Source organism: Gigantopelta aegis, chromosome 4 (genome assembly GCF_016097555.1).
Source record: "Gigantopelta aegis isolate Gae_Host chromosome 4, Gae_host_genome, whole genome shotgun sequence".
Classification (NCBI taxonomy): domain Eukaryota; kingdom Metazoa; phylum Mollusca; class Gastropoda; order Neomphalida; family Peltospiridae; genus Gigantopelta; species Gigantopelta aegis.
In genome coordinates this window covers 87,302,199-87,319,652 of record NC_054702.1, presented here as the reverse complement: position 1 = coordinate 87,319,652, position 17,454 = coordinate 87,302,199, and the positions used below count along the sequence as shown (strand labels likewise).

General features: G+C 36.6%; 1 protein-coding gene across 1 annotated transcript in view; it reads left to right on the top strand.

The window, feature by feature from the left end:
• The window catches only part of LOC121372342 (glutamate receptor ionotropic, delta-1-like), a 42,116-nt gene extending 25,804 nt beyond the window's left edge, over positions 1-16,312 (top strand). The window contains exons 5-13 of the mRNA XM_041498644.1: positions 1,509-1,685; positions 2,187-2,288; positions 3,381-3,566; positions 5,532-5,632; positions 6,774-6,852; positions 7,703-8,012; positions 10,956-11,173; positions 12,355-12,596; positions 14,283-16,312. Of these exons, the coding sequence (XP_041354578.1) occupies positions 1,509-1,685; positions 2,187-2,288; positions 3,381-3,566; positions 5,532-5,632; positions 6,774-6,852; positions 7,703-8,012; positions 10,956-11,173; positions 12,355-12,596; positions 14,283-14,496 (1,629 nt within the window). The 3' untranslated portion in view covers positions 14,497-16,312. The remainder of the gene's footprint in view (positions 1-1,508; positions 1,686-2,186; positions 2,289-3,380; positions 3,567-5,531; positions 5,633-6,773; positions 6,853-7,702; positions 8,013-10,955; positions 11,174-12,354; positions 12,597-14,282) is intronic.
• The last annotated feature ends 1,142 nt before the right edge of the window (positions 16,313-17,454 follow it).

The following is a 17,454-nucleotide window of genomic DNA, read 5'->3' as shown; positions in this document are numbered from 1 at the left end:
ACTTTGTGTGTAGATTGTTTTACACGATTATGCACAATTTGCACGTGCGCACCTGGGCCTTGAAGTGGCTTGGATGAAAATCAGAGTGATGGTCGTACAGACTTATACGCCATCAGGAATGGAGTTCTTACCGCAATTCGGTACAGAGATGAGATCCTTCATCCATTTGTGTGACCGTTTGCAGGTGCCATTGGTCCTGAGTTTGTGCTAATGGACGATAACGCACGGCCACATAGAGCACGAATTGTGAGGGATTACCTTGAAGAAGAGATAATTGAAAGAATGGATTGGCCAGCTGTTTCTCCCGACCGTAACCCTATCGAATACATCTGGGATCAACTTCAGAGACGCATTTCAAGACTTGATAACCCACCAAGAACCATAGACGACCTTGCAAATGCTCTGATTAGAGAATGGCAGAACATTCCACTGCAGGACATTAGGCACTTGATTAATGCTCGTGGTGGTCATACCAGCTACTAAACAGCAATTAGTGAACTGACTTTCACACATAATGAAAATTTCTGTTCCGCTGATCATTGAAAACCAGTATGAATTTTGTACGTGTTTTCGTTTTTATCAGAATTGTTTGTTTAATCATATTTTATACAGATAACCACATGCACAAACAATTAATGAATAAACAACTATAGTTGAAACCAAATTTAAGCATTTTATCTTTTCTGGTTCTGATGTTATGTGCAAAGTAAATACCGATCCTTAACATTTTTTGAGGAGTATATTATGAGAGTAAAAGCGCATAGAATCTATTGAGTCAATGTTTTTAGAATTCTTGTTCCTATATATTTTGTACGCATATCATGAATCTCGTTTGTACCCATGTATCTTGAGAATTTCTACTTCCATATCTTGTGCCCATATCTTTAGATTCTCTGGTACCAATATCATAAAAATATCTTGTATCCATGTCTTTAGAATCTCTTGTACTCATCTCTAGGATTGTTTGTGGCCACGTCTAGATGTTTTCTGGTACAGACTAAAAGTCCACACTTAATGTCTTCTCAAACTGAATACAGATTAGGTCCATGCTTTTATATTTTGGCAGGGCGGGACGTGGCTCAGCGGTAAAGCGTCCACTTGATGCGTGGTCGGTCTAGAATCAATCCCCGTCGATGGGCCCATTGGGCTATTGCTTGTTCTAGCCAGTGCACCACGACTGGTATATCAAAGGTCGTGGTATGTACTATGCTGTCTCTGGGATGATGCACAGTAAAATCCCTTGCTACTAATGGAAAAATGTAGCGGGTTTCATCTCTAAGACTGCGTCACAATGACCAAATATTTGACATCCAATAGCCGGGTATAATCAATGTGCTCTAGTGGTGTCGTTAAAGAAAACAAATTTTTAACTTACATTAAAACACATTGATTTAGAATATTAGTCTTTCATTCAGCTTACATTAAAACACATTGATTTAGAATATTATTCTTTCATTCAGCTTCAGTGAACTCAAACGTTGATATTGATATAAATACTATCGTTTTAGGCCAACAGCTTCGACGATCTCCACGACAATAAAACGTCAATGGCGATGTTTTCACAATGGTTGTTTGTCACTGGGGAAGACAGTGTGGGAAAAGATCTGTCTTGGATATTACTGAATAATGTTGTCATGGTGACAATTCCGCCTGTTCTGCCGCCAGTGCCAGGTGCTATCAGGGAAGTAAGAATACGACCTTGTTAAAATTTAAAAGAGAAAATAGATTTGTTACATTTTTATATTGTTTTAATTTATTTGCGGAAACATTTTGCATCTTATGTCCTTCCATTTCATTTTATTTATTCATTTCAGTATTCAAACGTTTTGAGGTTTTAATGCGATTGATTTATAAAGAATAATGACCGATTTTAGTGGCGCAATGATTACACCTTCAAATATCAACATTATCGTAGAATTTGTGTTCATCATCTAAAATATGAGTTAAATGTGTTATTAAATACCAATGCTTGTTACACAACATAACATAACTACTATTCATTTATTTTATGGTTTATTGTTTGACAGACGATATGTTTCAGGTTTTTATGAAGTTATTTCACTGACGTATTTTACAAAAACAAAGAGTATTTATTACACCAATCGAGCGGTGTTTCGTTTTGTGACGAGGATAACGTGTGCTGGAAGGTGTAACAGCCTCCTTTAACCAATACTCCTTCTTTGTAGACTATACAGAACACTATGAAGTGTTTGCTGGATTCACAGAACAGAACGTTCACAGAGCTCAGTCTTGATACTTCACTGTCGTCAAGCGACCAGTTTATCCAGGTAAAAAGTTAATGTTTTTTCACGACGTTACCCATGTTACTTGTACTCAATTCGGGGCTGGATGTAGACCAGTGGTAAAGCGTTCACTTGATGCGCGGTCGGTCTGAGATCGATCCCCATCGGTGGACCCATTGGGCTATTTCTCGTTCCAGCCAGTGCACCACGACTGGTATATCAAAGGACGTGGTATGTGTTATCCTCTCTGTGGGATGATGCATATAAAACATTCCTTGCACCTAACCGAAAAGAGTAGCCTATGAAGTAGCGACAGCGGGTTTCCTCTCTCAATATCTGTGTGGTCCTCAACCATATGTCCGACGCCATATGATGTTTTACAAGTGCTATGTTATTCTGTTAGACAAAGATGCAGCTGTATTTTCCTTAATGAAACAATCCTATAAAAGTAATTGTATGGGTCCTTCAGATGATATTTCCAGTATTTTACATTAACTGATAGGGTCCACTCCGACTATCTTCCTCTACTAGTTCTGCCACTTGACAGAAAAATATAATATTGAAATGTGAAATTTCACCACTGGTCATGAGAAAAACGAGGAAGAGTAGTTTATTACTGTTCTCAGTTATTGTAACTTAGTGAAGTATTAGCAATGGTTTTGTTCTATTGTATTTTCTTTTTAAAATAATAATTATTATTGTTTAATTGAAGTATGGTTTTAGGACCCTCTCACGCTCTTCTTTGCTATGAGAAACATTCTCTCTCCACATAGCTTAACTTTCTTTAGATTATGAGCAAGGTACTTCGTTGTCCACCTTTTCTCAAACTAATAGCACACTTTTATAATGTACTCGTGAACATTGTGATGGACATGTTATAATATATATTGTTAAAATAATATTTTTTTATTGTCTGTATACGAGAAGAGTGGCTTGGGGGAATGACCTGGGGGAGTGAGAGTATAGGGGGGATTGACCAGGGGAAGATGTTCAGAGAGAAATGTCCAGAGGTATTTGCCCTGTCACCAGAGTTGACACCATGTTTAACCACAAAACCTCATAACAATTAATTAAACTCGGTCGTTTAGGAAGAAAAACACGCCAACAAACTAATTCAGTCTGTTGATTGTTATCCAGCTTCTGAGCAAGAGGTGCAAGTGCTGGGAGGGGAAGATCTCCTCTCTGCTGTACACCGAGAATGGACGTGAGCTGAGCAAGATCGGGTTTTTTGACTTCACGGGAACAATACACGTGCCTACCAAGCTGTTTACCAACGAAGACTTCGGGTTCAATGGTCGCGTGTTTCGAGTGGGAACAATGCTGGTAAGCATACGCACGTAGTATACAATTTATATCAATGCGCAAGTTACATTTAATCTGAATAACAAAACCGTAGCCCGTGATGAAATCGTATGTCTGCACAAGGCAGAGTCGAAAAGATGTTTTAGGCAGTCATGATTGCTTCCATGATCCACTATCATGTGCTCTGCATTAGGAAGACCGCCACTCCCGAAGGAGATCCGTAGCAGGGTCTTTCATTTATCCTGCATCATTTAAAGGAGAACCGCCACGCTCAAGACTAGCTTAGAAAACGCAAACTTGTACAGGATAGAGTTCAAGAGGATATATACAGCTGTGGTGGCATGCGCTCACGAATCACTGTAAAACAGTGTTAATATCAAATGATATTAAAGTTATGAAATTCCGGCATTTAAAATAACTTCATTGGGTAAATATATAGAATCGAGACAGTACGTGTGAGTATGTATACCATATTATAACTGGGCTACAATGAATAAATATTGTTTGAGTTGCGAAATTGTATTTATTATTACGATTGGTGTCAACCGTCGAATTTGTGAAGTTCAACTTGAACTAGATAATATTTATAACTGGAACAGTGGAATAAATATATAAAATTGTACAACTGCTTTAAGTGGACAGACGGTTGATGTTGAAACAGTGCCAGTAAGAACACGTGACATCAAATTGTGTTTAACAAGCTAACTGTTCAAGATTCGTTTCTATAAACTAATTTTTAATATTCCTTGTGCCCCAGCACTGAATGTCTGAATTTTTAAAGAGTCATGTGCTTGTAAGTTTTATGCTGCCTTAAAGGAATGCATGCCATCTTGGCAAGGGTTTTGATTCGTTTTATAATATCAAAAACCAGCTTTGATAGAGAGCCAGAGACTGCGATGTGCCATTGATTGAAATATTGTCTGGTGTGTTGATCATCATGGTGTTTTTCTAGTTAATGGTTCAGCGACAGCCGTCCATATGTTATTACAGGTTATGTCTGATTTAAGTAAACACGCGCACTATTAAAGTAAGGTTTTATATGCACTTATAGAGGTATAACCACATAGCGTTTAAAAGCTTGACAAACAGAAATGTAATAGCAACATGTATTGACTTTAATCCACCTACATCGTCCTTTCCAGTTTTGTCAAGATAATTTTACTCAAATATGAAATATAGAATATTGACAAATAATACACTCTGGCCATCACCATACTATTAGACAATTGTAAATTAAATGCTAGATTTTCAAATTAGACGCGTGGGTGAAATTAATAAAATACTAATTTTCAGGATATTGTGTGTGTGTGTGTGTGTGTGTGGTGGGGGGGTTATTGACAAATAAAAGGGTGAGTAGGTCTTTATCCTCTAGGTGGGCGAGAATGTAGGATTTAGTTTATAATAGTCTCAATCATGGTCTTGTATTTAAAGCTGTAGTCATGCCTCACAATATTTCAACATCATTTACTAATGCGGTATGCAGGCAAAACTAATATATTCGCTATCGCTGTCAACAGGTATCACCATCCGACTTGATTCAACATACAAATCAATTTTTGTAATTCTTTGTAACATAAATTAATGAAATAGAAGTCCGCGTTTTGTGTGTGAAACAGATAGCGACATAGAAGAATGAATGAATGAATGAATGAATGAATGTTTAACGACACCCCAGCACGAAAAGTACATCGGCTATTGGGTGTCAAACTATGGTAATGCAAACAAATAAGGTGATGATCAACATCAATATAAAAATTCAAGATTTAAATAAAAACAGTGTAAAGAACTGTGCATAAATACAAATATCACAGATAGATACTGACTTTAACGCAAAATTTCAATTTGTGCTGTATTGCCCGAAGATAAAAATGTTATAGTAGGCGATCTTTTCTAAATGATTAAATAATAAGAATATACTAGTATAGATTGTTCTCACCACTTTGTTTACTTTGACTTAAATATTTGAAACCGATAACGTTGTTTCAGTGGCCGCCATACTTACAACTATCGAGCGAAAACAACACCAAAATATATGAAGGTCTCTGCATTAATTTGTTGGAAGAACTGGCTAAAATCTTTAATTTTAGGTAAGTTACAAATTTGTTTTCTTGTTTTCAACCGATTGTTGTGGGTTATGTTGTTGGGCGAAAGCTATACTAATCAGTGGGAGTTTCTGTAATGTGCTTAATTCTCATCTTTCATTCGAATTTTGTTCTAAATATTCTTATTGGCCAATTTCATTCCATATGACTGATTATGATAAAAAAGAAAACAAAAATGTGAAATTACTATTATTTGTGGTAGTCTAATTTTTGTGTAATTCTTCGTATTAATCCAATTACTGAATTTAACAACACGATTAAAATATAATACGAATTTAAGTACCCACGGAAATGCGTCTTTTAATGGCCAGGGTTAATGAGGTTAATGAAGGAATGAAATGCTTTATTTAACGACGCACTCAACACATTTTATTTACGGTTATATGGCGTCAGACATATGGTTAAGGACCACACAGATATTGAGAGAGAAACCCACTGTCGCCACTCCATGGGCCACTCTTTTCGATTAGCAGCAGGGGATCTTTTATATGCACCACCCCACAGACAGGATAGCACATGCCACGGCCTTTGATATACCAGTCGTGGTGCACTGGCTAGAGCGAGAAATAGCCCAATGGATCGATCCCAGTTTAAATATAGATGCTCAGAGGCACGTTTTTGAGGCAATTTAGTGTCCCACAGACAGGATAGTACATACCACGGTGAGGTTAATGAGGGAGGAAATCCGCATAGGCTACTCTTAATATCGATTAGAAGTAAAAGCTTTTTTATAAGCAGTTTCTACAGCCGGAAGAACACAGATTATGGATTGAAGCAGGACTGCTTTGAACTCCAATTAAGCCTCTGACAAAAGGAAGTACACTTAAACCTGGACCTTATAAAACCCACCCTTGAACAAAAAGGGTTCTATTCTGATTAAATCAAATGAAAAAAAGTCGACTAACAGGTTTAAGTTTACTTTCCAGTATTTTGAGATCTTATACCAGTATCTTTTAATAACTGCAAAATCACAATAGATCACTTTCTATTGATTTACCCAACATAATTATACAAGAAAGACACTGATTATAAAACAAAGTTGTATGATACACAAGTAGCGCACGAAAAAGTTAATTTCGAACTACCACAAAAACCAAAAGTACTGGAGCTGTATTTTATGTTACAGTTACGAGATTGGAGAGGTGGAGGAGAACGCAACTTCACGTGGGACAGTGCCAGGACTAGTCGGCGCCATGATTAGAGGGGTAGGTATATTTTAATTAAAAAATTCCATTAATGGGCAGTTACTCGTTACTAATTAATACCAAGGTAAATGTGTATACACAGTAAATGTGTCTTGGTAAATATCAGTTAATCGTATACGATAACAAATAAACATCTTCCTGTTAAAAGAAACCATGCTTAATATACTTGAAATTGAAAATACAAAAAAAAAGGATCTTTACACGTACATTGGTGGATCCTGATTACAAAGTAGGATTTCAGAGATCCGATTTTCTCGTAGGTGGGGTGTAGGTTTTTCATTCGAGACGATTTATAAGTACCACTGCTCCTACTCCTGGTGAAATCTATATTTCATACTCTTTTTGTTTGATTTTTGAAGCCTTGTACAAAGGTACTGGCCCAGGTAAACATCTCTGTCCAAGTTCACAGCTTCTTGTTTTGCTAAGTATATATTTTGAAAACTTACGAAGTTATTGGGATGTTAAATCCAATTTGAGCTATTATAATTTATAAATATAAGGAAAATCAGACACACAGGGGATATACAGACATTCATAGTCCACGAAAATTAATATACTAATTGAATAGCTAAAAATGTGTTAGTGCTAGAGTGTGAGAAATGGACTTCTAAATAATTGACCAAACCTCGCCATGTAAGGGGAGCTATGTCTATCGCTCCCCATCACTCTTCTGAGACTGGTTCAATGTTTGACTCCCCCTTAGCTTGTGAGTTTGTTTATATGGTAACAATATGGTTATATTTTAAATGGCTGTTCATTATCAATATTAGGGGAGCAATTGATCATCCCTGAATTTGTTTACGGCAATATCTAATTAAGATGACTTTAAAGTGTAACAATACTCTTACAGGAACTGGACCTCATCGTGGCGCCGATGCTCGTGTCAGCTGACAAGGAACTCGTCATAGACTTCACGTTTCCCTTCTTCCATGACGTCAGTGTGGGCGTCTTCAGAATGCCCGACCCCGAGAAATCAAAATGGCTGACTCTGATCAAACCTTTCAAGTGGGAAGTACTGGCATGTATAGGGGTGTCCCTGGTGACCAGTACTATTCTACTTACCATTATTCAGATGACGCAAAGGCTCGAAAAGCCAGGAAAACTCGGGGAAGTCTTTCAGAGCTGTTTATGGTACATTTACGGAGCTTTACTTTCTCACGGTAATACTTATTTATTAGCTAGAGACATTAATTGTTTTGTTTCTTTTGAATTTGCAACTTATTAATATTCCTCTAAAAGCAGTAGATCTATTTATTATAGCGTTGTCCAAATGACCATTAAGATAGACTATATGCTATTATTCAGTTAAAAGTGTAGATTTATTTTAAATTCATATAAACAATTTATTGACTTAAAACATATTTATTCAATTTGGTTCAGCAGATTTGACTAGTTATTTAACTTAATTAGTGTTTAGATTTCGCTTTTCAAAAATAAATCTATATATCACAATTCAAAGTTTAATACAAGTATTGTCCAAGCCGATAAACCCAAACCGAGTGTGTTAGATCCTCTTTCAGAACAGTTCAATAATTATATCATCTTCAGAACAGTTTAATAATTATAGCCTTTTTCAGAAGTTTAATAATTAAATCATCTTTCAGAACAATTTAATAATGGTATCCTCTTTCAGAACAGCTTATCAATGGTATCCTCTTTCAGAACAGTTTAATAATGGTATCCTCTTTCAGAACAGTTTAATAATGGTATCCTCTTTCAGAACAGTTTAATAATTAAATTCTCTTTCAAAACAGTTTAATAATGGTATCTTCTTTCAGAACAGTTTAATAATGATTTCCTTTTTTCAAACAGTTTAATAATGGTATCCTCTTTCAGAACAGTTTAATAATGGTATCCTTTCAGAACAGTTTAATAATGATTTCCTTTTTTCAAACAGTTTAATAATGGTATCCTCTTTCAGAACAGTTTAATAATGGTATCCTCTTTCAGAACAGTTTAAAAATTAAACCATCTTTCAAAACAGTTTAATAATGATATCTTCTTTCAGAACAGTTTAATAATTAAATTCTCTTTCAAAACAGTTTAATAATGGTATCCTCTTTCAGAACAGTTTAATAATGATTTCCTTTTTTCAAACAGTTTATAATGGTATCCTCTTTCAGAACAGTTTAATAATGGTATCCTCTTTCAGAACAGTTTAAAAATTAAATCATCTTTCAAAACAGTTTAATAATGATATCCTCTTTCAGAACAGTTTAATAATTAAATTATCTTTCAAAACAGTTTAATAATGGTATCCTCTTTCAGAACAGTTTAATAATGATTTCCTTTTTTCAAACAGTTTAATATTGGTATCCTCTTTCAGAACAGTTTAAAAATTAAATCATCTTTCAAAACAGTTTAATAACGATATCCTCATTCAGAACAGTTTAATAATTAAATTCTCTTTCAAAACAGTTTAATAATGGTATCCTCTTTCAGAACAGTTTAATAATGATTTCCTTTTTTTAAACAGTTTAATAATGGTATCCTCTTTCAGAACAGTTTAATAATGGTATCCTCTTTCAGAACAGTTTAATAATTAAATTATCTTTCAAAACAGTTTAATAATGGTATCCTCTTTCAGAACAGTTTAATAATGATTTCCTTTTTTTAAACAGTTTAATAATGGTATCCTCTTTCAGAACAGTTTAATAATGGTATCCTCTTTCAGAACAGTTTAAAAATTAAATCATCTTTCAAAACAGTTTAATAATGATATCCTCTTTCAGAACAGTTTAATAATTAAATTCTCTTTCAAAAGAGTTTAATAATGGTATCCTCTTTCAGAACAGTTTAATAATGATTTTTTTTTTTTAAACAGTTTAATAATTAAATTCTCTTTCAAAACAGTTTAATAATGGTATCCTCTTTCAGAACAGTTTAATAATGATTTCCTTTTTTCAAACAGTTTAATAATGGTATCCTCTTTCAGAACAGTTTAATAATGGTATTCTCTTTCAGAACAGTTTAAAAATTAAATCATCTTTCAAAACAGTTTAATAATGATATGCTCTTTCAGAACAGTTTAATAATTAAATTATCTTTCAAAACAGTTTAATAATGGTATCCTCTTTCAGAACAGTTTAATAATGATTTCCTTTTTTCAAACAGTTTAATATTGGTATCCTCTTTCAGAACAATTTAATAATGGTATCCTCTTTCAGAACAGTTTAAAAATTAAATCATCTTTCAAAACAGTTTAATAATGATATCCTCTTTCAGAACAGTTTAATAACTAAATTTTCTTTCAAAACAGTTTAATAATGGTATCCTCTTTCAAAACAGTTTAATAATGATTTCCTTTTTTCAAACAGTTTAATAATGGTATCCTCTTTCAGAACAGTTTAACAATGGTATCCACTTTCAGAACAGTTTAATAATGATATATTTCGTGCTAGTGCTTACGTGTTCACTTTGTGGTCAGAACAATTTGACTAAATATGTAATGTATATCCTTTATCACATAATTAAGTTATGTATAACATTATAAAATATTCAGAGCGCCTAGAGTACTCTCTTGCGTCGTGGCAGGCCATCGGTCTACAGGCTGGCAGGTACTGGGTTCGGATCCCAGTCGAGGCATGGGATTTTTAATCCAGATACCGACTCCAAACCCTGAGTGAGTGCTCCACAAGGCTCAATGGGTAGGTGTAAACCACTTGCACCGACCAGTGATCCATAACTGGTTCAACAAAGGCCATAGTTTGTGCTATCCTGCCTGTGGGAAGCGCAAATAAAAGATCCCTTGCTGCTAATCGGAAGAGTAGCCCATGTAGTGGCGACAGCGGGTTTCCTCTCAAAATCTGTGTGGTCCTTAACCATATGTCTGACGTCATATAAACGTAAATAAAATGTGTTGAGTGCGTCGTTAAATAAAGCATTTCTTTCTTTCTTTCTCTTGTATGGTATAATTCTCGAAATGTTTTTATTCTCTTTTGTTGGAACCCTCCCCCCCCCCCCCCCCCCCATAAGCAGTGGATAGTAACGTAGTACGATAGTGGTGGACTGAAATCGATTTTTCGTTTGCCTAAATCTTAGAAAACTTTGTTTTAATTTTGTTTTTCGTGAATCTCCTACTTTACACTAACTCTTTGTCACAGGCTGTTCACTGGACCCAGCGACACTGTCTGGAAGGATCTTAGTTGGTTTCTGGTGGCTCTTCTGTTTGGTGATTTCCGCCTCATACAGCGGGATTCTCATAGCGTTTCTTACTGTAGAAAGACAGACGCCGCCCTTGCACACACTGGCGGATCTGGTGGCACAGGAAGACTACTCTTGGGGCACACTAGGTGGCACCGCTATGTTAGATGAATATCACGTGAGTGTCAAATTCATTTAATATTTAAAATGCATTACAATCCCTTTAATTATCCCCACAACATACAGTACAAGACACTTTCGGCTACTATTTAGTTTTCAAATTTTACTGTTATTGTTGGAGTCCATAAGCATTTCAAGTCCCCGGATTAGGCTGCTCTGTGCATCCTTGTGCTCTGTCTGAAGGTAGCGAGAATCCGATTGTACCTTTCTCCCATCCCCTGCATGGACTCACAGGCTGACTAAGGTCCTAACGTGTACTCAATTTGAGCTGGCTTTACAGTACATATAGCTGGAATTTTTATGGTACTATTGACATGTCGCTTAATAAATGTGCACCTTTGTAGAATAACTACGGGTTTCTCCAGTTACAACTAGTGCAACTATCTTTACGAAAGTGCTTATAAAACTCTTAATTCATTATTTTAATGAATAAGATATGTTTATGTCAAAAAATAAAATATGTTTTAAAGATTTTAGCTCTGTATTTCACTATCAATTAAAACTAATACAATCCTTTAAAACAATTACTGGAATACAAGATGACTTTTCGACTGATATTAGATATTATTATTCTAAATAATGCAATAACTTTTTGCAAACAATGTCTGATGACGTTTTGTGTCACTCAGCCTAATACAACTAGGTGGCTGTAAAAAAAAAAAAACAACGAAGCGGGGTACAATAACATAGTCCTCTCTCGTTAGATAAAAAAGAGGCACATTTAAACCAAACGGGCACATGTTTGAATTTCTCGGAGCCTTTTCATCACTAGATACGACTCTGTAATGAGAAAACGTCAGGGTTTCTTCCTCAAAAAGGGCGGGACGTAGCCCAGTGGTAAAGCGTTCGCTTGATGCGCGGTCGGTCTGGGATCGATCCCCGTCGGTGGACCCATTGGGCTATTTCTCGTTCCAGTCAGTGCTCCACAACTGGAATAACAAAGGCCGTGGTATGTACTATCCTGTCTGTGGGATGTTGCATATAAAGATCCCTTGCTGCTAATCGAAAATAGTAGCCCATGAAGTGGCGACAGCGGGTTTCCTCTCTCAATATCGGTGTGGTTCGTAACCATATGTTTGACGCCATATAACCGTAAATAAAATGTGTTGAGTGCGTCGTTAAATAAAACATTTCCTTCCTTCCTTCGTCCTCAAAATGTACACAGTATTACCGTTTCAGAAATCCACCCAAACTGACATCAAAGCTTTAGTGAGAGGCCTGTCCCAAACGGGCGAGTCGATGGACGAGCACAAGAAGAGGGTTCTGGACGGCTCGTACGTGTTTTTCGGGGACAGGGAGACGCTGGTCACGTGGACCAGACAGCACTGTGACCTGGCGATCCTCGACGAATCCTTCTCACCATTCAAGTTCTCAGTCGGGCTGCCCAAGAACTCGCCGTACACAGATCTCTTTTCAAAGAGGTGAGTACGGATCACTTGTCAAGCCCATTGGACTAGGGGCGAGACGTAGCCCAGTGGTAAAGCGCTCGCTTGGTGCGTGGTCGGTTTGGGATCGATCCCCGTCAGTGGGCCCATTGGGCTATTTCTCGTTCTAGCCAGTGCACCACGACTGGTACATCAAAGGCCGTGGTATGTGCTAGCCTGTCTATGGGATGGTGCGTATAAAAGATCCCTTTCTGCTAATCGAAAAATTCCATAGCACCAAATACCCCCCGCCTGTCACCAACATTGGACTGCTGGTGCTCCCTTGCACTTGCCAGTGCAGGCGTTCCCTCTCTACAACCCTCCCCCAACCCTTTCCTGTCCTGGACAGAGGGAACCGGCCAAGGCCGGTCCCTGTGGCCAGGATAGGCATGTGCTACAACAGCTTGCTCTGAATGTGCACGTAAATCTCTTTGTCATTTGTCATAATCGAAAAGAGTAGCCCATGAAGTGGCGACAGCGGGTTTCCTCCCTCAATATCTGTGTGGTCCTTAACCATATGTCCGACGCCATATAACTGTAAATAAAATGGTGCTGAGTGCGTCATTAAATAAACAATTTCCTTCCCATTGGATTATTTTCTGTTCGAGTCAATGCACCACGACTGGCATATCGTAGGGCGTGGTATGTTCTATCCTGTCTGTGGGATAGTGCATATTAAAGATTCCTTACTACAAATTGAAAAATGTAGCTGGTTTCCTCTCTTAGAGTATATGTAAGATTTACCAAATGTTTGACATCCAATAGCCGATGATTAAGAAATGAATATGTTCTAGTGATGTTAAACAAAACAAACTTTATAATTTGTCAAAATATACAAATGCCAGCGTCGGTGGCGAATGAATGAAAGAAAGAAAGAAAGAAAGAATGAATGAATGAATGAATGAATGAATGAATGAATGAATGAATGAATGAATGAATGAATGAAAGAAAGAAAGAAAGAAAGAAAGAAAGAATGAAAGAATGAATGAAAAATACATCGGCTATTGGGTGTTAACCTGACTTCTCTATCATTAACAAAGTACTAAATAATATTATTACTAGTAACCGATCTTCTGGACAAATAGCACAGATAGCTGAGTGGTATGTCCAGGAAAATATTTTTGAATCCCCAAGTGAATAAAAGTGCGAAAATCAAGTCGAAATTACCAAAATAATAATAGATTTCATTAACACTTATATAGGTTTTAAAACCCGGTGTTCAATCAGAACTTTTAAAAGATGAAGTACATGTATTCGTGGCAGTACCGCATACAATTAGTCGCGAACCTCACATTTCTTAACATCGCGAGAACACGCGAATGTCACATTCATCAGCAGAGATAAGAAATAACACTTCCTGGTCTATGACTATGTTAAAATAGAACAACACTTCATTAAGTAATTACATAGTTTCTTTTTTCATCAATCAAAAGTCAGTTTTCTCTAATACCAGGATCCATGTAAAAAGTTCGTAGCACACCAACAGTGGGATCTATTTTAAAAATGTTTTTCGTAAATGAATTCGGCAATAGATATACACAGCACTGGACTAACGAGCCAAGTAAATACTATTTATTTTATTGCTTTTCGGTTATTCAAGTTTACCTTACTCTTTGTTCTTATGTGAGTGACTGTTGATCACTTGTGTAGTTATAAACTGATAACAATGTTGTTTAATTTCAGAATTATTGATATTCAATCTGGTGGTCTAATGGAAATCTGGAAGAAACACTGGTGGCCTCAGAGGAATCTCTGTGTGAACCTTTCCAATGCCAGGAACCGACCAATCCAACTGTCTGACCTGCAGAGTATATTCTACGTGGCTATTATAGGACTCGTGCTGGCCTCCGTTATTTTAATCACTGAAAAACTTGTCCATCTTTATCATTACACCTAGCAGCCGCTTGGCACGGTCTTCACTATTCTCTTTTTTAAATATACATTTATTAAGTTTTAAGAATTTGAAGACCCCTTTGTGCCTAGAGACCAGATATTCTATTTCACTGGCCCTCATCAAGAAGATTTGCCCATCACAACTTGTGGCATTGGTAGTTTCCTTTTTATGAGCATATTTATAGTTGTTCCAACTTAAATATCCACGTTGCTTCAAATGAATGTTTGGTCAACAGAACTCTACTAAACCATTTGAACGTGAGGACAAGGACGATGACCAGACTCTATCATCGCGTATGGATGCTACTGTGAGGCAGGCGTGTTAACATTTATGGCTGGTTCATTGCTATTATGGAAAGGATATTAAAAAAAAAAAACTTCACCGCAATAAGACACGATTGCGTTCAGTACATATAGTGTGTGGCGAGCAACAAAACACGGTTGCGTTCAGTACATATATATTGTAGCGAGCACCAAATAACGATTTGACTGGTTCTATGTTATATTGATTTAACATTAAGCGCCAAAATCAGTCTAAAATGCCACATAGAGCTCGTGTAAATTGAACGCTGAACAGGGTTAGTCTTTTGTCATATAATAGACTAAATTAGTTGTGTTTTTTAAATTATTCTCTGTGATTGTGTGTTCTTGGTTTTTTCATCATTGTGCTGGGTGACAATGATTCATAAGTTGTGACATTGACTAACATATTGTTAGTTAGGAGATTGATGTCAAATAGTTAATTTTGTTTATGAGAGAATAAAAAATTACACGCCGTGTTAAAGCATTGTAGGTCAGAGAAATAAAACATGTATTTGTTTATGTGTGTGTGCCCGTATGATATGTATCATGTTTGGGCCAGTTTCGGTAAGTATAAGCATTCGGTTCTAAAGCATATCAATATTTATAAACAGACAGTTGTTATTCAAATGCCTAGTTTCTTATTAATATTTCTACGCTTAAAATGAGTACTAATCAGGCCACTATGTAGCAAAGATCACCGCACATGCGAAAGAATTTATGTTGAAACATATAAGGGCCATATACTTTGGGCAAGTATCTGTAAAGAGAGTTTTGCCAGCAGACACCGTGACAATCATGTGACTTCAATAACCAGATACCAGTACAGCTGAGAACAGACAGAAATAGTTTTTAAAATTAAGTTTTCTTTCACATTAATCTTTGAAAATCATAGAAAAAAGGTATTGAGAAATGTGCCGTGTTTATGAGTCGGTAAAGTTCAATCTTGCTTTCTTTGCTCGTTTTAACTTTATTATTATGAACATTTCTGTGAATATGACAGACATCTGTTTACTTCCCCATGCAAAACTCAAATTCGTAAAAAATATTCAAATATACGTACTGTTATGCACAAACGACGCAACCACCGAAACAGGGCAACGGACGATACGGTACATATGTATTTATGTGTGCATGCGCACACGTGTATGTGTATGTGTTTATGTGTTCATATGTATGTGCTGATGCTTTTATGTCAATATGTCTTTTGTGTTAGTACGTATGTGTCGTACGAGTATATATATATATATATGTATGTATGTATGTATGTATGTATGTAGGTACGTATGTACGTATATATGAATCATTCAGTCTGTCCGTCCGTCCATCCGTCCGTCCGTCTGGCTATCACACACACACACACACACACACACACACACACATGCACACATACAGATTTCGTCATGAGTTACGGTTCTTAGTGATTAAACTCACATGGAATAGTGGTTTGAATTTATAGGGTGTTTTTTTTAATGAATGTCACAGTGCTTCAATAAAGTCTATCGAGTGTCTGTCACTAATCTCTGTGATTTCCTGGTGTTTCAACCCGTTACTGTTTATTAAGCCTTCAAAGAGGCGCGTTTGTTTCATAACACTTTGGTGTCCTAATTGCTGGAGAACTGCCGTCATTGTTTAAAAGGTGACCACGGGCAGACAGTAGAGGTAAGATTGCGTGCTGATGTGTGTATTCATTCATTTCAACTTATTTTCGTGCTTATATCCAATTAAGGTTCACGCACGCTGTCCTGGGCACACACCTCAGCTATCTGGGCTGTCTGTCCAGGATAGTGGGTTAGTTGTTAGTGGCCTTACACCTACCCATTGAGCCCTTAAGAACTCGCTTTGGGTTGGAGCCGGTACCGGGCTACGAACCCTGTACATACCAGCCTGTAGTCCAATGGCGCCACCGAGGCCGGTTGTGTGTGTATGTGTGTGCGCGCGCGTATGTTTAACAGTATTTGACTGGCTGTTAATGCAGGTAGTTATGACACATTACCTTAATATTCACTATACAACGATGTGTATTACACTTTTATGATTTTTATATTTCCAATTACGTTTTACCCGCTGGAAGTGGAAGGTGAACAAATGGTTTATATGAAAATAGAAAATGTAATTACTTTTGAGATGTATTTCAATATGTTTATACATATTCAAGCTTATGAAATAAGTAAATATCTTAATAAACACTATGTGAATAGCCCAAATGCGTACCAATTCCAGCTGTTATTTACTTGTAAATGAGCCAATGTTCTTGAAACGTGTGCTCGTCTAGTGCGCGGTCGGTCTGGGATCGATCCCTGTCGGTTGGCCCATTGGGCTATTTCTCATTCCAGCCAGTGCACTACCACTGGTATATCAAAAGCCGTGGTATATGATATCCTGTCTGTGGGATGGTGTATATACAAGATTTCTTGCTACTAATGGAAAAATGTAGCGATTAATTCTCTTAGACTTGACTTTAAACATGTATCTCCGCTAATATTACATCTAGAGGCTTTATGATTGGACCATTTTAAAATTCATTTGAAGCCCAGTGTTTTATTTCATACAAGTTAAACGTGATTTTGACCTACAAGATTATTACTTAAGCCATGCACCCATATCTCTAAAATAATTATCAGAAAGATGTTTAATTTGTAATTTATGTATATAGCAATGA